This window comes from Ornithorhynchus anatinus, chromosome 14 (genome assembly GCF_004115215.2).
Source record: "Ornithorhynchus anatinus isolate Pmale09 chromosome 14, mOrnAna1.pri.v4, whole genome shotgun sequence".
Lineage (NCBI taxonomy): Eukaryota > Metazoa > Chordata > Mammalia > Monotremata > Ornithorhynchidae > Ornithorhynchus > Ornithorhynchus anatinus.
This window is the reverse complement of record NC_041741.1, coordinates 42,213,644-42,235,067: the sequence shown is the minus strand read 5'-3', so window position 1 is coordinate 42,235,067 and position 21,424 is coordinate 42,213,644. Positions and strand designations below refer to the sequence as shown.

The window sequence follows — 21,424 nt, the reverse complement described above, 5'->3', positions numbered from 1 at the left end:
GAAACTAGCGTTAGGTGAGTCAGCCCCAGGAAAGAAAGGTAAAGATCTGTTATCCACTTCTCCCCTCACATCTGCTGGGGCGGAAGAGTACGAGTCAGGGAAATGGAGACTCTCCCATCAGTGAGCCTTTCTCTAACAACAGTAATAATTGTGGCATTTGTCCAGTGGCTTGCTATGGGTCATGTGCTCTGCTGATCATTTAACAAATACCACGCGGGGATGACTGTCTGAGGGAGAGGGAAAAGGTGTTTAATTCCCATGTTGCAGACGAGAAAACTGAGGCCTGGCACGATTCCTTCACCTGCCCAAGGTCGCACAGCAGGCGACCAACGGCTCTGCTTATAATAATAATAATGATAATAATGTTGGTATTTGTTAAGCGCTTACTATGTGCAGAGCACTCTTCTAAGCGCTGGGGTATACGGGGTAATCAGGTTGTCCCACATGAGGCTCACAGTCTTCATCCCCATTTTACAGATGAGGTAACCGAGGCACAGAGAAGTGAAGTGACTTGCCCACAGTCACACAGCTGCCAAGTGGCAGAGCCGGGATTCGAACCCATGCCCTCTGACTCCCAAGCCCGGGCTCTTTCCACCGAGCCACGCTGCTCATGAATCTCTGAGTAGTGTAGATTATAAACTCCTCCCTCTAGACTCTCTGCTCCTCATGGGCAGGGATTATGTCTACCGACTCTATTGTATTAAATTCTCCCAAATGCTTAGTACAGGGCTTTTCACCTAGCCCTCAATAAATACCCTTGATGGATTGATTGACAAGAACAGTCGCCGACTTGTTCATTCCAAGCGCTTAGTACAGTGCTCTGCACATAGTAAGCGCTCAATAAATACTATTGAATGAATGAATGAACAGGGTAGGGTGAGTAGAGTAGATGTCTCAAGCACTGGCCACAAGGGATGAATAACAGGGGTCCCCTCTTTTCCAGAAGCCCCCCCCCCCCCCCACTCCGTGCCCCATCTCTCTCCCTCACAGGGACGGCAGGGGAAGTTCTCATCAATCAATTAGTCAGTGATCGTTATTCAGCGCTTACTGTGTGGAGAACACTGTGCTGGGCACTCTGCAGGGCGAGTTGGTAGACATGATCCTCTGCCCTCAAGCAGTTTACAGAGTTGTGAAGTCCTGCCAGCTTCTAGGCCTGGGCCCGTGCTGTATTTAGCGGTGCCACGGCCTCCGTGGCGGCTGTCAGAAGGCATGGTTTGCGGCTGCCAACCGTCTTCTCCCTTCGTGGTGCTCTTCCAAACGTGTAGTTCACTGCTCTGCACACAGAATCCACTTAATTCCTCTCCCAGATGGCTGCCAGTCCAGGGATCTGCCCTCTGGGGTTCTCTCTGGCCCCTGAGAATGGGAGACAGTGTGGCCTAGTGGCTAGAAACTAGGAATTCTTTCATTCAATAATATTTATTGAGCGCTTACTATGTGCAGAGCACTGTACTAAGCGCTTGGAATGGACAAATCGGTAACAGAGACGGTCCCTGCCCTTTGACGGGCTTACACTCTAATCGGGGGAGACAGACGAGAACGATAGCAATAAGTAGAATCAAGGGGATGAACATCTAGGAATGGGAGTCAGGAGACCTGGGTTGTAGTCCCGGCTCCGCCACCTGCCTACCCGGGGGGTCTCGGACATGTCACTTAATGTCCCCTCAGTTTCCTCATCTGTCTAGTAAGAGAAGCATCGTGGCTCAGTGCCAAGAGCCCGGGCTTGGGAGTCAGAGGTCATGGGTTCGACTCCCGGCTCTGCCGCTTGTCAGCTGTGTGACTGTGGGCAAGTCACTTAACTTCTCTGTGGCTCAGTTACCTCATATGGGGATTAACTGTGAGCCTCACGTGGGACAACCTGATGGGACACTAGAACAGTGCTCTGCACATAGTAAGCGCTTAACAAATACCAACATTATTATTATTAGCATCATTATTAAACCACAGCCCCGTGTGAGACGGGAACAGTGTCCGGTCTGGTTATCTTGAGTCAAAGCCAGAGCCTAGCACAATGTTTGGTGGTTGGTAAGTGCTTAAGAGATCCCATCATCAGGGGCTGTCCCCTTCCAGCTTTCTTAGCACCTCAATGGCAGTGCCGAGGAAAACAGGGATAGGGTGCCGGGTATTGGAAGAGCTGCGGCGGGAGGTAGAGGTCGGGGGAATCTGGGCCAGGCCCCAAGAAATTCAGCAGCGTTCTCTTATGCCTCCACACAAAAGGTTGAATATGCAACAGGAAGCGAGCAGGAGGTGAGGGGGAGCCCAGAAGCGGCAGTCCCTCACTCCTGGCCCCAAGCTCACTTGACCCGAAGTTGAGGCGTAAGCATTAGTAAAAGACTAGCCACCATTAATTACGGCAACTACCCTGGCCGGAAAGCCCGCGGCTCATATATTCTTTATCCTCTATTTTCGTTGCTATGACTGTCAGCACTGTGACATTCCTCAGTTTCTTTCTCCCGCTCAAGACCATCGGAATGGTTCTCAGTCCCAGACTGAGCTCCCCTTCTCCCTCTACTGCATCTCCGCCCCTGTCCTCTCCCCCTCCCTTCAGGCTCGCATCTCCTCCCGCCTCCGGGACGTCTCCACCTGGATGTCGGCCCGCCACCTAAAACTCGACGTGAGCGAGACTGAGCTCCTCATCTTCCCTCCCAAACCCGTCCTTTCCCAGACTTCCCTGTCACCGTGGATGGCACGACCATCCTTCCCGTCTCTCGGGCCCGCGATCTCGGTGTCATCCTTGACTCGTCTCTCTCGTTCACCCCGCGCATCCTATCCGTTACCGAGACCTGCCGGTTTCACCTCTACGATATCGCCGAGATCCGCCCTCTCCTCTCCACCCGGACGGCTACCTTACTGTTACGGGCTCTCGTTATATCCCGGCTAGACTACCGTGTCGGCCTTCTCTCCGACCTCCCTTCCTCCTCTCTCGCCCCGCTCCGGTCTATTCTTCACTCCGCCGCCCGGCTCATCTTCCCGCAGAAACGATCTGGGCATGTCACTCCCCTTCTTAAACGACTCCAGTGGTTGCCTATCGACCTCCGCTCCAAACAGAAACTCCTCACTCTAGGCTTCGAGGCTCTCCGTCACCTCGCCCCTTCCTACCTCTCCTCCCTTCTCTCTTTCCACCGCCCACCCCGCACGCTCCGCTCCTCCGCCGCCCACCTCCTCGCCGTCCCCCGGTCTCGCCCGTCCCGCCGTCGACCCCCGGGCCGCGTCCTCCCGCGGTCCCGGAACGCCCTCCCTCCTCACCTCCGCCAAACTGATTCTCTTCCCCTCTTCAAAACCCTACTTAAAACTCACCTCCTCCGAGAGGCCTTCCCAGACTGAGCTCCTTTTCTCCCTCTACTCCCTCTACCGCCCCCCCTTCACCTCTCCGCAGCTTAACCCTCTTTTCCCCCATCTCCCTCTGCTCCTCCCCCTCTCCCTTCCCATCCCCTCGGCACCGTACTCGTCTGCTCAACTGTATATATTTTCATTACCCCATTTATTTTGTTAATGAAATGTACATCGCCTCGATTCTATTTAGTCGCCATCGTTTTTACGAGATGTCCTTCCCCTCGACTCTATTTATCGCCATCGTTCTCGTCCGTCCGTCTCCCCCGATCAGACCGTAAGCCCGTCAAACGGCAGGGACCGTCTCTATCCGTTGCCGACTTGTTCGTTCCAAGCGCTTAGTGCAGTGCTCTGCACATAGTAAGCGCTCAATAAATACTATTGAATGGATGAATGAATTCTCTCCAGATACATTTCCAGGTGGAATTCTGTTTCATCAAACCGTGTCAACGTGGCGACCCGAGGCCCTGATTCTCCGCTTACTGGGTTCTGCCCCTCCCAGTTTAGTCGCTTCCGAAGGGGTGGATCCACTGGCTGCCTTCTGATTCCGTCCTCCGGGTTTCTAAGGAGCCGGACTAATCCAGTCACTCTCTGCACTTAATCAGCGCCTGTCACCTGATGATCTCCGAGTCTTAAAGCCTATCACCTGCATTACTCCTCCGATCGGTCTTATGAGGAAGCCGGATCTAAGGACGACCTGCAGGGGCTTCTAGCCCTCAGATTTACATCTCGTTATTCATCGTGGTTTATGGCCCTCAAACAGTGTCTCATCCATCCGTGAGACAGGGCTCCCATCCAGACTAATTGGAATTAACTTTCATCGTAAGATTTAATGATACACTCTTTCACGTGTTTTCCGGGAATCCACTGAAACTGAATTCCATCACTGCAATCACTTGCTGTGTTAACTCTGTAACTGGCTAAAAAAGAAAGAGATCCAAAAAGAGATGTCCAGTGATAATATTTCTCCACCCCTCCCCGACACTTTCCTTCCACCTGCAGATCGTCCCTCTACCTTAATTGTGTGTTTACGTTCAGAAGAGGGTCAGTATCAACCCCTTCTATTGGATCTTCCTCTCCCAAGTAATAATAATACTGTCGGTATTTGTTAAGCGCTTACTATGTGCCGAGCACTGTTCTAAGCGCTGGGATAGACATAGGGGAATCAGGTCGTCCCACGTGGGGCTCACAGTCTTAATCCCCATTTTACAGATGAGGGAACTGAGGCACAGAGAAGTGAAGTGACTCGCCCACGGTCACACGGCCGACAAGTGGCAGAGCTGGGATTCGAACTCATGAGCCCTGACTCCAAAGCCCGTGCTCTTTCCACTGAGCCACGCTGCTGCTTCATACAGTGCTTTGCACACAGTAAACGCTCAAACAGTGCCATTGATTGAGTCACCCAAGGTCTGAATTCAGCCCGCTGAAGCGGTGGGGTAGGATTGTGTCCGTAGCGGATGCTGCCCTTCTGTCAGCTGGATTGTCCGTGGAGAGTCCCAAGAGAGACCGTCCCTCCGCACACGCACCCCCCCCCCCTTACCACTTGTCTGCTGTGTGAACTCGGGCAACTCACCTCACTTCTCTGTGCCTCAGTGACCTCATCTGTAAAATGAGGACTGAGACTGTGAGCCCCACGTAGGACAAGGGACTGTGTCCAACCCGATCCACCCCAGCGCTCGTAATAATAATAATTATCCCCACTCTTCCCCTTGTCAGCTGTGTGACTGTGGGCAGGTCACTTCCCTTCTCTGTGCCGCAGTTCCCTCATCTGGAAAATGGAGATGAAGACTGTGAGCCTCACGTGGGGCAACCTCATTCCCCTGTATCCGCCCCAGCGCTTAGAACAGTGCTCTGCACCAAGTAAGCGCTTAACAAATAGCAACATTATTATTAGACCGTAAGCCCGTCAAAGGGCGGGGACTGTCTCTATCTGTTACCGATTTGTCCATTCCAAGCACTTAGTACAGCGAGAGAAGCAGCGTGGCTCGGTGGAAAGAGCCCGGGCTTCGGAGTCAGAGGTCATGGGTTCGACTGCCGGCTCTGCCACTCGGCAGCTGTGTGACCGTGGGCGAGTCACTTCACTTCTCTGTGCCTCAGTGACCTCATCTGGAAAATGGGGATTAACTGTGAGCCTCACGTGGGACGACCTGATGACCCTGGCTCTACCCCAGCGCTTAGAACGGTGCTCGGCACATAGTAAGCGCTTAACGGATACCAACCTTATTATTGTCATTGTTACAGTGCTCTGCACGTAGTAAGCGCTCAATAAATACTATTGAATGAAGGAATGATATTGGTTAAGCACTTACTATGTGCAAAGCACAGATACCCTCATTATTTTTTATTATTCTTACCGGTCTTCCACCCTCCCTGGTCCCCACTCAGTTCACAGGCCACTGGGAGGGCATCGAGGAGAAGGATGGTGAAGGAGGAGTCCGGCTTTGGTGTCGTGTCCCGTCTCCCCGCACCCGCCCACCTTGCGGTCTCTAACTTACTGACTTGTCTCGATGACCACGGCCCCCCTGACTCTGCCGTCTCTCTTCCTGTCCTACGCTCTTCCCAGGCGTGATCTTGTTGCTTCTGGATAAACTGCGGAAGATGAAGTGGGAACAGATGTGGAGGCTGACGGCGGAGAGAGAGCTGATGAGCATGCTCTCCACATCATTAGCTGACCAGGTGAGTGTGCCCAAACGCCCTGCCAAACCGGGGACGCCGGGGAGGGGAAAGGATGTCCGGGGAAGCGGCGTGGCGAAGGTCGTGGGTTCTAATCCCAGCTCCACCACTTGTCCGCTGCCTGATCTTGGGCAAGTCACTTCGCTGGGCCTCAGTTGCCTCCTCTGGAAAATGGGGATTGAGACTTGTGAGCCCCACGTGGGACAGTGAGTGTGTTCAACCCGATTTACCTGGATCCACCCCAGGGCGAAGCAGCGTGGCTCAGCGGAAAGAGCCTGGGCTTCGGAGTCCGAGGTCACAGGTTCGACTGCCGGCTCTGCCACTTGTCAGCTGTGTGACTGTGGGCGAGTCACTTAACTTCTCTGGGCCTCAGTGACCTCATCTGGAAAATGGGGATTGACTGTGAGCCTCGCGTGGGACGACCCGATTACCCTGGATCTCCCCCAGCGCCTAGAACAGGGCTCTGCGCATAGTAAGCGCTTAACAAATACCAACGTTATTATTACAGTTCCTGGCACAGAGTAAGCTCATAACAGTATATATTTGGGTGCCCAGCGGGTGGTTCTGAAGGTGAATGATACGAATCGACCTCGGGCACCCCAGGGACCGTTGCAGTGGCCAAAGAATTAGCTCCAGATCAACAAAGTGACACAGCATGGAGAACAAGGGAGGCAGTATGATCCAATGGGAAGCGCACAGGAATGGGAATCAGAAGACCCACCTCTTAAACTCAGACCCGGCCTGCTGGGTGACCGTGGGCCTATCAGTTAAAGTCTCTGGGCCTCAGTTTTGTCATCAACATTAAAATAGGGAATAGATAACCACCCTCCCCGGCGGGGGACGGGGTCGGGGGTGGGAAGGGGATTGGATCCAATTGGATCACCTTGTACTGTCCCCGGTGCTTAGCACGATGCTTGGTGCATAAATGCTTTATAAATACCACTCATCTTTCAACTTTTATTATTTGGGTTTGGGTCTCGTATGCCGTCGAGGTATCTGGAATACAGTTTGGTGACGCATTCTGTTTTCGCCTTATTCATGCGAAACGGAGATCTCCTCCCACATCGTCCCCTTTCCCCGGTGCCTCCTTTACCTCCCCCGCCTCCTTGTTCCTTACCGGAGGTTGAAACACCTCATTTGTCAGCTTCGGAGTGTCTCCGGCTTGGCTGCTGTGGGAGAAGCAGAAAGCACTGTGGGATCTTCTCTTTCGGGATTTCCTAGTCGGCGGCATTTTCCATTTTCCATTTCTCAGAGAAAGGGTAATAAATGAATTAACAATTCAAAGGTAGGTGTTTGGAAATTGAGGTCACAATCCGTCATCATCTCCTATATGAAGTTGGGTTTTAGAAGCACTACAGAGTCCCCAAAAGCCAGAAATGGCGTAGTAATGCAAATGGTGGCGTTGGTTAAGCGCTTACTATTTGCTAAGTGCTCGGATAGATGCGATATAAGCCAGTTGGACCCGGGCCTCGTCCTCCGTAAGGCTCACAGTTTAAGGCAAAGAGAAAAGGCGTTTTAGTCCCATTTTTACAAATAGTAATAATTATCATCATGGTTTTTGTTTAGCGCTTACTGTGTGCCAAGCACTGTTCTAGGCGCCGGAGTGGATACAGGGTGATCAGGTCAGACGCAGTCCATGGGGCTCATAGTCTTAACCCCACTTCACAGGTGAGGTAACCGAGGCACAGAAAAGTAAAGTGACTTGCCCAAGGTCACCCAGCCGACGCGGTGGAGCCACGATTAGAACCCATGACCTTCTGACTTCCAGGCCCGTGCTCGATCCACTAGGCCACGGAAACTGAGGAACAGAGAATAATAATAGTAATCGTGGTGATGATAATGGTTGTGTTATTTGTTAAGCATTTACTACACGTCAAGCACCGTACTAAGCACTGGTGTGGATACAAGATAATCGGGTCTCACACGGGGTTCACGGGGAGGACAGGTATTGAATCCCCATTTTGCAGACAAGAGAACTGAGGCAGCGAGAAGTTAAGTGACTTGTCCAAGGTCCCACAGCGGGTAAGTAGTGGAGCGCCAGTATTAGAACCCAGTTCTCCTGACTCCATTGCTCTCGCCACTAGACCAGGCCGCCTTTCCCCAGGCTATCAAGATTACCCAGAGCTTCTTTATTCCACAGTCGCGCCCGGCCAAGATCCGTCTTTTACATCTGGCACCACTTCTCAGGAGCCGATGAATAAATCCCCCTGTGCCCTGGGGCTTTGGGGAGAGCTCGAACAGGTCGAAGCCCCCACCGAAGACCAGTCTGAACTGGATTGCTAAATGGAAAAATATGCCCCTATCTCTGTGTCGTGATGGGACCCAAAGAGCAGCCAGCGTTAGGTCTCTGGAAAGCTTCAGGGGAGGCCGCTGAAACGTTTGTCTGCAGTTTGTCAGAGGACCGGGAGAGCGCGGGCCTAGGCGTCAGAAGGACCTGAGTTCTAATCCCAGCTCCACTTGGCAGCTGTGTGACTGTGGGCGAGTCATTTAACTTCTCTGTGCCTCAGTTCCCTCATCTGAAAATGGGGATTAACTGCGAGCCTCCCGTGGGACGACCCTGTATCTCCCCCAGCGCCTAGAACGGTGCTATGCACATAGTAGGCGCTTAAAAAATACCAACATTATTATTATTAGTTACCCGCTGTGACCGTGGGTACCTCTCTCGGCCTCGGTCACCTCATCTATAAAATGGGGATTGAAACTGTGAGCCCCAAGTGGGACAGGGACCGTGTCCACGCTGATTTACTTGTAGCTATACCGGCACTTAATAATAACGTTGGTACGTGTTAAGCGCTTACTATGTGCAGAGCACTGTTCTAAGCGGTGGGGCAGATACAGGGTCATCAGGTCGTCCCACGTGAGGCTCGCAGTCCTCATCGCCATTTGACAGATGAGATAACTGAGCCACAGTGACTCGCCCACAGTCCCGCAGCTGACAAGTGGCCGAGCCGGGATTCGAACCCATGAGTCCCAAGTCCGTGCTCTTTCCACTGAGCCACGCTGTACGGCACTAGTACAGGGCCCGGCACATAGGAAGGGCCTAACAAATATCACCGTAATTGTCATGATTATTATTAATGTTACGTTGGCAGTGTAGTGATTTCACAACGGGCCCTTCTCCGCCCGGGATGTGTTGCCTCCCGAGGGAGAGGAAAGCAGCAAGGGGGAGAGCAGAGCGGCAGGGGGAGCGTATATTGCACAGAATCTTACGTGGAGGAGGTGTGGTACCTCTTCCCGGGTAACAACACTACCCCTTTATCGTAGCGACACAACTGGTATTCAGATTGAGGCCCATGAGCCAGCCTCGAGCCATCCAAAGAGGGAATTTTGCAACTCCACGTCTAATTACATTGGTGTTTGTTAAGCGCTTACTATGTGCAGAGCACTGTTCTAAGCGCTGGGGGAGACACAGGGTCATCGGGTCGTCCCACGTGAGGCTCGCGGTTAATCCCCATTTTCCAGCTGAGGGAACTGAGGCACAGAGAAGTGAAGTGACCGGCCCACGGTCACGCCGCCGCCAAGCGGCAGAGCCGGGAGTCGAACCCGTGACCTCCGCCTCCGAAGCCCAGGCTCTTTCCACTGAGCCACGCTGCCTCCCTAGAGGTGAAAGAGAGTGGAGTGCTACCTTGGGGTCCTTCAGGGCAGAGGGCGAAAGACACGTCGGTCCCGGGGAGGTGAAATGTCTGGATCGTGGCAACGATGGGCTCGGCCGACTGACGGCTCCTCTGGCTTTCTCGGTTTCGCAGGATATCTTCAACGCGGTCATCAAGCAGAACCCCTTCCTCGTCTATCAGCTCCCCTGCTTCTGGAACGTGCAACTCTCTGACCACACCCGGTCCGAGCAGTGCTACCGGGATGTGTCCGATCTAAAGGTAAATAATGATGTTGGTGTTTGTTAAGCGCTCACTGTGTGCAGAGCGCTGTTCTAAGCGCTGGGGGAGACACAGGGGAGTCAGGTTGTCCCACGTGGGGCTCCCGGTCTTAATCCTCATTTTACAGGTGAGGGAACCGAGGCACAGAGAAGTTAAGTGACTCGCCCAAAGTCACACAGCCGACGAGTGGCGGAGCCGGGATTCGAAGCCGCGCTCTCTGGCTCCGAAGCCCGGGCTCTTTCCACTGTAAAGGAGGATGGGGGGGGGGGTGGGAAACCTCCCAGGATCTGCATCGGGAATGTTCAGCGGGGGCTGGGCTGAAGACAGTGGGGGAAGCAGTCGGAGGGTGGGGAAATGGTGGTTTGGTTCCATCGCGTATCTCTTTACTCTTCTCTTATACTTTACCAAGCACTAAGTAACAGTGCTCTGCACCCGGTAAGAGTTCGGTAAACACTGTTGAACGAAAGGATGAATGAATTGCGCCCGGAAAGAGAGAGGAGGATAATGCGATACAGAATCAGTCAGTCGGTATATGCTTACCGTGTGCACTTGGGAGAGTGCAGTATAACAATAAACAGACCCATTCCCTGGCCACAACGTGCTTACAGTCAAGAGGAAAAGCCCCCTTTCCCCCCCTTTCCCTCTGCCCCTCTCCCCTCCGCACTGTGCTCGTCCGCTCATTTGTATATGTTTTCATTACCCTATTTATTTCGTTAACGAGATGTACGTCACCTTGATTCTATTTATTGCTATTGTTTTTGTCCGTCTCCCCCCATTAGACTGTAAGCCCGTCAGTGGGCAGGGATTGTCTCTCTCTGTCGCCCAATTGTCCATTCCAAGCGCTTGGTACAGTGCTCTGCACATAATAAGTGCTCAATAAATACTCTCGAATGAATAAACTCGCCATTTGTGGGTGGGCCTGAACCACCGACCTTTCAGTGAACAACAGCCGAACGAACGCGCGAATGGATTGTGCCACGGAGAGCTTTGTCGTGGTTGTCATCCCCAAAGCCGGGGAGAGCCCTGAAGCTGGCAATATGGAGAAAGCTGAGATAGAGGTTACAGTCATTCATTCAGTCGTATTTATCGAGCGCTTACTATGTGCAGAGCACTATATTAAGTGCTTGGAATGTACAATTCGGCCACAGATAAAGACAATCCCTGCCCGACGATGGGCTCACAGTCGAAATGGGGGAGGCAGGCAACAAAACAAAACAAGTAGTCAGGCATCAGTCCCATTCTCCGTCCCCTTCACACCTGGTTGTCTCTGCTTTTGAGTCAGGAAATGGCACTGTACTAGGCATTTGGGGAGAGACCAGTACACCTGAGTATACTGTACTGCTGTGGGACCTCGGACAAGTCACTCCACTTCTCTGGGCCTCACTTACCTCATCTGTAAAACGGCGATTGACACTGTGAACCCCACGTGAGACAGGGACCGGGTCCAACCCCATTTGCTTGTATCCACCCCAGCGTTTGGTACAGTGCCTGGTACGTAGTAAGCGCTTAAATACCATAATCATCGTTATTGTTATTACTGATATTACCACAAATACCTCTCTTGTTCCTAAATTCACTAGGTGAATTCCTAAATGCTGAAGGGATCCGGATCCAAGTGCCTAAGTGACTCCGGGTGGAGGGGGGAATTAGGGAAGGCTTTTTGGAGGAGATATAATTTTATTAGGGCTTTGAAGGTGGGCAGAGCGGAGGACTGTGAGAAACCAAGGTTGGGGACGACATGGGAAAAGGGCCGGCGGCAAGAAGACACTAAGCCTTAGTGAAACGCTCTGCACGAGCTAAGCGCTCAATAAATACCACCGTTTTATTGTGCACACTGGGCCATAGTGATGAAGCTGATTGAGTGCCTTGTAGGCGATGCTGAGTAGTTTCTGCCTGGGGAGATGCACACGGAATGAGGTTTTTTAGAAAAATATATATATAAATGGATTATAGGTTTTGCATAAAAGGCATTACACATAGTTCAATCTATATTGAATAATTGGAGACTGGTCGATCGCTATGACATTTAAGAATAAAAGAAAAATATGTTTAGCCCAGTGAGGGAGTCAGAGCCCACAAGGCACCAGTGAAGAACAAGGAGGTGGAAACAATAGGGGAGAGAGATGAACGTGAAATTGGCTGGGGGAGATTAAGAGGGATGGAGTCGGGAGGGAGGTGGGGTTCTGGGGGAGAGATAGTAAATTCAGACTGACGGGCTTACCTGCAATTCGAAGGCCTCAAGCCAAGCCAAGCTTCGGCCTTTCTCCACCGAAGCTCAGTCGACCCCAGTTCCGGTGCATCCGGTCTCAAATCGGAGAGTCTGGGGGATTTGTTCTGACGATGCACGGCCTCGAAGCCGGCTGAGGGAGAGTCCCCAGGGGGCGGGGGTTAAACCTAGCTCGTTGTGAGCAGGGAATGTGTCTACCAACTCTGTTGTACTCTCCCAAGCGCTCAGTACGGTGCCCCGCACACAGTAAGCGCTCAATAAATGCCATTAAATGACTGATTGATTGCTCCATGGCTGCTGTGAAAGGCTTCTAGCCGGTGTCACTGCTGGCAACCCCCTGGGTGATCAGACGTGAAGTGCGGGGTTGGTGAAAGAGTTTTGGGTTGGCCGGGTGGCCATTCTCAAAATGCCTCTACCCAGTTAAGCTTCTAAGAATCACTGAACCTAGGACGACCTCCGAACTGGAGAATCAGGTTTGCTATCCATTCCCCACCCTTCCCCAACCGTAAAAGAGGATGAATTCTGGAGAGGGGTTCCTTCTCGGACAGGTCATTGACACCGATCATCTGCCCGAGGGATTGCCCTGAGTTAACGAGGGATTCGGTGCCGTGCATTGGCCGACCGGCCCGTGGGGCCAAGGTGGTCTAGTGGCTAGAGCCCCGGCCTGGGAGTCAAAGGGACCTGGGTTCTAATCCCGGCTCTGCCACTTGTCTGCCGTGCCACTTTGGGCAAGTTAGTTTACTTCTCTGCGCCTCAGTTACCTCATTTCTAAAACGGGGATTAAGACTGTGAGCCCCATGTGGGACAACCTGATTCCCTTGTATCTCCCCCAGCGCTTAGAACAGTGCTTGGCAAATAGGGAGCGCTTAACAAATACCATAATAATAACTCACTTCGCTTCTCTGGGCCTCAGCTACCTCATGTGTAAAATTCATTCATTCCGTCGTATTTATTAAACACTTACCCTGCGCAAAGCACTGTTCAGGGGCTTATGGGGATTAAGGCCGTGACCCCATGTTGGGCAGGGACGGTGTCCAACCAGATTTGCTTGTATCCACCCCAGCGCTTAGGTCAGTATTTGCCTCAGGGTGAGTGTTTAGCAAATACTATATTATTATTAAGGCAGGTGGGAAGGTCAGCAGAGGAAGCCCTCTAAACGGTGGTGCCAAATCCTCGGAGGTGACGGAGGGCCGTGGCGGGGTGACAGTCCCCGGAGCTTTCAGGGGTGACCCTCCCTAGAGCCGTTTGGGAGTGGCAGAGTTGATCGCCCTCGTAGCTTCTGGGGTGGGGGGAGAGTGTCTGGGATGATTGTCTTTATAGCTTTTGGGGGGTAATGGGGGTCGACAGTCCCCGGAGATGGAAGATGATCTTTCTCATAGTTTTTTGAGGGTGGTGAAAGTGATTGTTTATTTATCTATATGAATGTCTGCTCCCCCTCTAGACTGTAAGCGCGTTCTGGGCAGGGAATGTGGCTGTTTCTTGTTGTACCTCCCAAGAGCTTAATGCACACCGTCAGCGATCGATGAGTACGTTTGAACGAATGAATGAGTGCTCCTTCCTTTCCCGTTGGGACTGTTTAGTCGGAAAGGCCGTTCACAACGCAGAATCCAATTCGGATGGCTCCCCCCCCCCCATCTCCCTCCCCGTTTGAAAGCAACAGCAAACAAAAGCGTGAATGCTCTAAAACATAGTTTGGTTCCTCTCTCCAGTCCAGGCCCAGTGCATCGCCTTCCCTAAGGGACGTAAAGGACGTTTGGTGTTCGCTTTGCAGACTGTACTCTCCCCACGAAACCCGGGCAGCGGGTCACGGCCGACCCGTCGAGAGACGCTAGATGGTGGCCACTGCTTCGTGTGGTTGCTTCCCTGTGTGTGCCCTCTGGGGAAGGGGACTGTGCGTTCTCTTAGTTCGGGTTTCTCTTTTCTTCCTTCTTGGGTAATGATGCATTTTGGTCTGGGAAGAAATTCCAATTATTCCGGGACCGGGGAAGACCGAAGGGTGACTGAAAGTTCCGCCAACGAGAGTAATGAGTTGTGAGGCTCCCGAAACCGAACCGCGAGACGACGGAACGCCCCGGGCTTGAGGGGCGGGGGCCGGTTGAGCCGGTCGTCCGGGGCACGGTTTCTATTTACATGCCAGCCGTCTGCCGCTCATCGGGGGCGGGCAGGGAAATGGGGAGAGAGAGGACGGCGAGAGGAGAATTTTCCCTTAATAGCAGCTTAGTTAGCGAAGGCAGCGGAGCCGGAGGTCGGTGGACTCCTGACTGCCATCTGGCAGATGCGGGGACCGTGACGCTCACCTCCCCTGGATCAGGAGGGTGGCGTAGGGACCCCGCGGCCTGCGTGGGAGAGACGCCCCCGAACGGGCCGGTGTTGGGAACGCATTCGCATTAGGAGAAGCAGCGTGGCTCGGTGGAAAGAGCCTGGGCTTGGGAGTCGGGGGTCATGGGTTCGAGTCCCGGCTCTGCCGCTTGTCAGCTGTGTGACTGTGGGCAAGTCACTTAACTTCTCTGTGCCTCAGTTCCCTCATCTGTAAAATGGGGATTGACTGTGAGCCCCACGTGGGACGACCTGATTCCCCTGTACGTAGCTACCCCAGCGCTTAGAACAGTGCTCTGCACATAGTAAGCGCTTAACAAATGCCAACATTATTATTTGCTACAATCGTTGGGGTCTCCGTGGGTCAGCCCAGCGCAGCTCTGCTTGGCTGCTGTGTGACCTGGGCAAGTGACTTAACTTCTCTGTGCCTCAGTTACCTCGTCTATAAAGTAGGGATTAAGACTGTGAGCCCCATGGTGGACGTAGACTGTGTCCAACCTGATTACCTTGTATCCACCCCAGGGCTTAGAACAGTAGCTGGCACCGTTGGTATGGCATTATTTATTATTATTTTTATCATTTGGATTATTATTATCCGGACCCTGGCTATGTGGAGCTCTGGCTGGCCGGCAGGCTCAAGCTGAGTCTCATTCTCTTGGGGACCCACTGTGACCGCTTCCCTTGCGTCCCAACCGGAGTTTTCACTCTTGGGTCGTGTGGGAGAGAGCAGCGTGGCTCAGTGGAAAGAGCACGGGCTTTGGAGTCAGGGCTCATGAGTTCGAATCCCAGCTCTGCCACTTGTCGGCCGTGTGACCGTGGGCGAGTCACTTCTCTTCTCTGTGCCTCAGTTCCCTCATCTGTAAAATGGGGATTAAGACCGTGAGCCCCACGTGGGACGACCTGATTCCCCTGTGTCTACCCCAGCGCTTAGAACAGTGCTCGGCACATAGTAAGCGCTTAACAAATACCAACATTATTATTATTATTATTATTATTATTATTACTTCCTCCAGTCTTCTAAACTCCTCCATTAACTTTTAACAACTCTTGGGAAGACGAATCTCTTCACATCTTGGGAAGAAGCGGCGTGGCTCAGTGGCAAGAGCCCGGGCTTCGGGGGTCAGAGGTCATGGGTTCTAATCCCGGCTCTGCCACCTGTCAGCTGGGTGACTTTGGGCAAGTCACTTCACTTTTCGGTGCCTCAGTGACCTCATCTGGAAAATGGGAATGAAGACCGTGAGCCTCACGTGGGTCGACCTGATTTCCTCGTATCTACCCCAGCGCTTAGAACAGTGCTCGGCACACAGTAAGCGGTTAACAAATATCAACATTATTATCTCTTCCAAGAGGCCTTCCCTGATGAAACCCTCATTTCTTCTTCTCCCGCTCCCTTCTGCATCACCCTGTTCCCGGCTCTGCCGCTGGTCAGCTGTGTGACCTTGGGCGAGTCACTTAACTTCTCTGTGCCTCAGTTCCCTCATCTGTAAAATGGGGATTGACTGTGAGCCTCACGGGGGACGACCTGATTACCCTGTATCTAACCCAGCGCTTAGAACAGTGCTCTGCACATAGTAAGCGCTTAACAAATACCGACATTATTAGTAGTATTTTCAAAGGAGTATGCTTTCCGTTCCCTTTCCTCATGACTAAACTAGGCCTATGGAGGACAGGCTTCGTGCACTGCCCTTTTTTGCAGGCAGTGAAAGGGGCTTCTTGTCAGCATCATTGCATCTCAAAGATCCTTGAGGCATTAATTAATCGATCAGTGTTAATTATTGAGCACTTACTATGTGCAGAGCGCTGTACCAAGCATTTGGGAGAGTACAATACAACAGAATTAGCCAACATGTCTTTAGCCACAGACGTGGTTTTTTTAAATGGTATTTGTTAAGCGCTTACTATGTGCCAGGCACTGTACTAAGCACTGGGGTAGGTACAAGCTATTCAAGATGAACACAGTTCCTGTCCCACATGGGGCCCACAGTGAAGTGAAATGACACGCCCAAAGTCACCCGGAAGGCAAATGGCGGAGCTGGGATCAGGACCCAGGTCCTTCTGACGCCTAGGCCCGTGTTCTGTGTGGGCAGGGATTGTCTCTCTTTATTGCTGAATTGTACTTTCCAAGAGTTCGGTACAGTGCTCTGCACACAGTAAGCGCTCAGTAAGCACTTACTGGAGAATCGCTTATTGAAGCTGGAGAAGCAGCGTGGCTCAGTGGAAAGAGCACGGGCTTTGGAGTCAGAGGTCATGGGTTCGAATCCCCGCTCTGCCACTTGTCCAGCTGAGTGACTGTGGGCGAGGCACTTAACTTCTCTGTGCCTCAGTGACCTCATCTGTAAAATGGGGATTAAGACCGTGCGCCCCACGTGGGACGACCTGATTCCCCTGTGTCTACCCCAGCGCTTAGAACAGTGCGCTGCACATAGTAAGCGCTTAACAAATACCAACATTATCAAATACGATTGAATGTCTGACTCTCCACTAGGCTAGGCTGCTTCTCATGGTATGGTAACCAAGTTCATTTGGGCATGCGACCTGCAGAACAGCCAGTTCAGTCAGACATGTGGATTCTGCAAGATTCGGGACGTGGATCTGGGATTTGGATCTGTGGGAAGAAAGGAAGAGGCGGTGTTATTCTAGTCCTCACTCCCTCGGCATTAGGAAGCAGCCTGGCCTAGTGGCTAGAGCACGCGTCCGCGAGTTAGAAGGAACTGGGTTCTGATTCCAGCTCCGCCACTTATCTGCTGTCTGACCTTGGGCCAGTTACTTCATTTCTCTGGCCCTCAGTTCCCTCATCTGTAAAATGGGGATTAAGACTCTGAGCCCCGTGTGGGACAGGGACTGGGTCCAACCTGATTAGCTTGTGTCTATCCCAGCGCTTAGAACAGTGCTCGCCTCATCCTAAGCGCTTAACAAATACCCTCGTTAATATTATCATCATTAGATTCCTCGGTAGATTTCCAGACCCCATGGACAGAACGGGCGAACGGGCCCCTTTCCAAGAAGATAGAGCAGAAGAAATCAACTACCAGGAACAAGGTTCATTACCATAGAGGCCCAAGCAAGTGGAGAGCTAGTGTCCTCGTGATGGGAATGGTCCACTCTTCCTCCTCCTGGCCTAGTCCTCGCACAGAATTTACGCGGGAGATCATTCTCTCATTCATCCTGAGAATTAGAGATGATGAGAAAAGCCCAGGGAACAATGAGTCCTGGGAATCAGTCAGTCAATCATACTCACTGAGTGCAGAATAATGGATATATATATATATAATAATAATAATAATGTTGGTATTTGTTAAGCGCTTACTATGTGCAGAGCACTGTTCTAAGCGCCGGGTTAGATACAGGGTAATCAGGTTGTCCCACGTGAGGCTCACAGTTAATCCCCATTTTCCAGATGAGGTAACTGAGGCACAGAGAATTAAATGACTTGCTTGTGTGTGTGTGTGTGTGTGTGTGTCTCTCTATATATGGCAGAATAACAGATAGATAGATATAGATATAAATATAACAGACATATTCCCTGCCCACAATGGATTTACAGTCTAGAGGGGAAGACTGCTGATTGACTCCACAGAAGCAGAGTTATTTGTCATCCCATCACCTTTTGGGTTTTCCTGACCCTGGGAATTAGTACATTGGGCCAAATACCCCCCAAGCACGAGGAGACTGACCTGTAGTCACACCCCTGGCGTTTACAGAGCACCTCCTGCCTTAGCACCTCAGCCCAGTAAATTCTTTTTGCGGACTCAGAATCCCAGCAGACTGCACAAGCCTGGTTTTTACCTCAGCCAAGCCGACAGCTCTGTCCTTGGGTGGAGATTTCATTTCTACCTTTGAAATGTATTTCCCGGCGTCCTTGATGCGGGGTTATAGAGTTTCTTTTTTCTCCTTTGATCACATTGGCTTCTGCCATCCTGCTGGATAATGTTTAACTTTCCTCGACAGTAATCAATTCCGGTCAACTTTCCACAGCTCATCGCAGGCAGGCTCCGAGTCTGTACACAGGCGGAGCCTTGACGGGCATTTCGGGTCCGATCAGATCACTTCCAGGAGGTGCCCGATGCTCACCGGCATGGGGAGCTCAGGCCGCAGAGGGTCCGCAGCGGCCCTCTTGGTGACGCCGGGTTGCTCTGCTTACCGAAATGGTAGGCTGGATACGGCAACGGGGCATCGCATAGGAGTCCTCCGTCATCCGCCCCTTGTCCGTTGGGTGACCCTGGGCAAGTCACTTCACTCCTCTGGGCCTCAGTGACCTCATTTGGCAAATGGGGATTAAAAGTGTGAGCCCCACGTGGGACAACCTGATTAGCCTGTATCTGTTCTGTTGCCGAATTGTCCATTCCAAGCGCTCAGTACAGTGCTCTGCACATAGTGAGCGCTCAATAAATACTACTGAATGAATGAATAAAGCCCGAGGGAGATCCGCGGGGAAGGCTGTGGGGGAGGTGAACGCAGACAGAAACTCTTTTATCAATCACTCAATCCCCCTTCTACTTTACCTCACTCCTCTCCTACTACAGTCCAGCCCGAACACTTGGCTCCTCTAATGCCAACCTACTCACTGTACCTCGATTTCGTCTCTCTCGCCGCCGACCTCTCGCCCACGTCCTGCCTCCGGCCTGGAACGCCCTCCCTCTTCATATCCGACAAACCGGCACTCTCCCCACTTTCAAAGCCTTATTGAAGGCAGGTCTCGTCCGAGAGGCTTTCCCTGACTAAGCCCTCCTTCCCTCTTCTCCCTCTCCCTTGCCTTTGGATTTGCAGCTTTATTCATCCCTCCCTCCGTCCCATCGAACCCGTGTGCGTATCTGTAGTTCCTTTCTGTATATTCATATCTGTCTCCCCTCCTTTGTCGTAGGCAGGGAGCCTGTCTACCGACTCCGTTATATTGAACTCTCCCAAGCACACAGTACAGTTCCCTGAGCTCGGTAAATACGATTCGTTGATTGACTTGTTCTGTCGACACCCCCCAGTTCTTTGTGCTTCCTGTCGTCCCTCCTCCTGTGAGCCCCATGTGGGACCCGATAATCTACCCTAGTGCTTAGTACGGTGCTTGACACACATAGTATTTGCTTCTTAAATGCCACAGTTATTATAAAATGTTTCCGTTTCCCAAGCCAGGAAATTCAGTGGATGTGATGGAGCCAGGAATGTTGGGAGACATCTGCAAGTTACCTAATCAAGTGCCGTGATTTGGAAGCCAACAGGATGCTGGCAAACCAACACTCCTCAGCTGACTAGAGAGTGCAGTTTCCCTGAGGCCACTGACCTTTAGAACAACTTATCACCATTCCACTTTCCATCACACACAGCAAGCAGGCAACAAGACTTGTCAGTTCCCCGTTAAAGTAAAAAAAAATCGAAAATCAGCAGTGGCTCCAAGATCCCTGCCTCCCAGACTCAGGCTGTCAGTCAGTCCTATTTATCGAGCCCTTACTGTGTGCTGAACACCATACTTTGTGCGTGGGAGAGCACAATATAACAAAGTGGGTAGACACATTCGCTGCCCACAAGTGAGCTGACAGGCTAGAGGGGACGATAAACATTAAGTGAATCACAGGTATGTGTGTAATTATATATTCATATGTAAATGCCGTGGAGCTGAGAGAGGGGTTAAAAAAGGAGCAAACCCAAGTGCAGTCGTTTTTGTGTGCGGAGCTCTGTACAAGTCGCTTGGGAGAATACAACACCCGGGCCTATCTGGCATGTTTCCAAAAGGTGATGATGACATCTGGTCTGGCCAATCTGAGCCTTCAGCAGATCATGAAATCCATTTTATAGTAACTAGAGGACTACTTTTCACAGCTAGGCATTTTTCTTTCTCCTTTCTTTTTTTAATGGCATTTGTTAAGCTCTTACTATGCGCACAGTTCCGAGCACTGGGTAGATACAGGATATTCAGATTGGACACAGTCCACGACCCACATGGGGCTCGCAGTCTGAAGTCCCATTTTACAGCTGAGGTAACGGAGGCACAGAGAAGTCAAGTGACTTGCCCAAGGTCACAGAGCAGACGAGAGGTGGTATTAGAACGCAGGTCCTCCGACTCCCAGACCCGCGATCTTTCCTCTAGGCTACTCTGCTACTCATTTTTCTCCCTTGCCTTCTCTTTTGTCATTGTTTGCCCCATTTCTTCGTAGCTTCTCTCAGGATGCAGTTTGGGCCACCTGCAGGTTTTTATAGTTGCCTGTCACTCTCCCCGTCTCCCCACCGTGTACGTACCAAGTTCTCTAAAGCACAATAATGACACTTGACTCTTACCGGCCTGGCTTAGTGGAAAGAGCACAGGGTTGGGTGTCGGAGGTCATGGGTTCTAATCCCAGCTCCCCCACTTATCAGCTGTGTGACTTTGAGCAAGTCGCTTTCCTTCTCTGTGCCTCAGTACCTCATCTGTAAAATGGGGATTAAGACCGTGAGCCCCATGTGGGACAACCTGATTACTTTATATCTGCTCCAACGCTTAGAACAGTGCTTGGCACGTAGTAAGCACTTATCAAATAGCAGCATCATCATCATTATTATTACCTTTTGTGGATGTTATCCCGAATGCTTTGAACAGCTTTACTGATATTCATTTAAGTGTCATGACAAAATGTAAATTCTAAATACACTGTATATTTTGAATACCTTTCTACTATAACACAGGGGTTGTGTTCCATAAGAACATCACTTTCATGAACACATTCTTTTCAGTATTCATGCCAAGCCCAACAAGACACCCATGTGCAATATCATTTCCAACAGCATCGCATCACATTGAATGCAGACGTGTGATAGTGGAAGAATGTGCCTTAATTTCTCAACAGCATGCTATCCAAAAAACATAATTAAAGCAGGTTTTGGCAGACCTGACTGAATTTTATTTCCTTCTCTTTATTATCTGCAACTACATGCAGATTTATCTAGACCGTACAGATAAATTTGAGGAAGTGCAAACCACTCAAAAACATCCCCAATCCACCCTCACTTTCTCGTCTTACCCCATCCTGCCCTTCCGAATATCCTC

At 51.5% G+C, this 21,424-nt stretch overlaps 1 protein-coding gene across 7 annotated transcripts in view; it reads left to right on the top strand.

Moving 5' to 3' along the window:
• LARGE1 (LARGE xylosyl- and glucuronyltransferase 1) overlaps nt 1–21,424 on the top strand; it is a 349,906-nt gene that overhangs the window by 281,219 nt on the left and 47,263 nt on the right. For all 7 annotated transcript variants that reach the window (XM_029078653.2, XM_029078655.2, XM_039914014.1 and 4 more), the window contains 2 exons: nt 5,891–6,003; nt 9,747–9,872. In XM_029078653.2, coding sequence (XP_028934486.1) covers nt 5,891–6,003; nt 9,747–9,872 — 239 coding nt within the window. The remainder of the gene's footprint in view (nt 1–5,890; nt 6,004–9,746; nt 9,873–21,424) is intronic.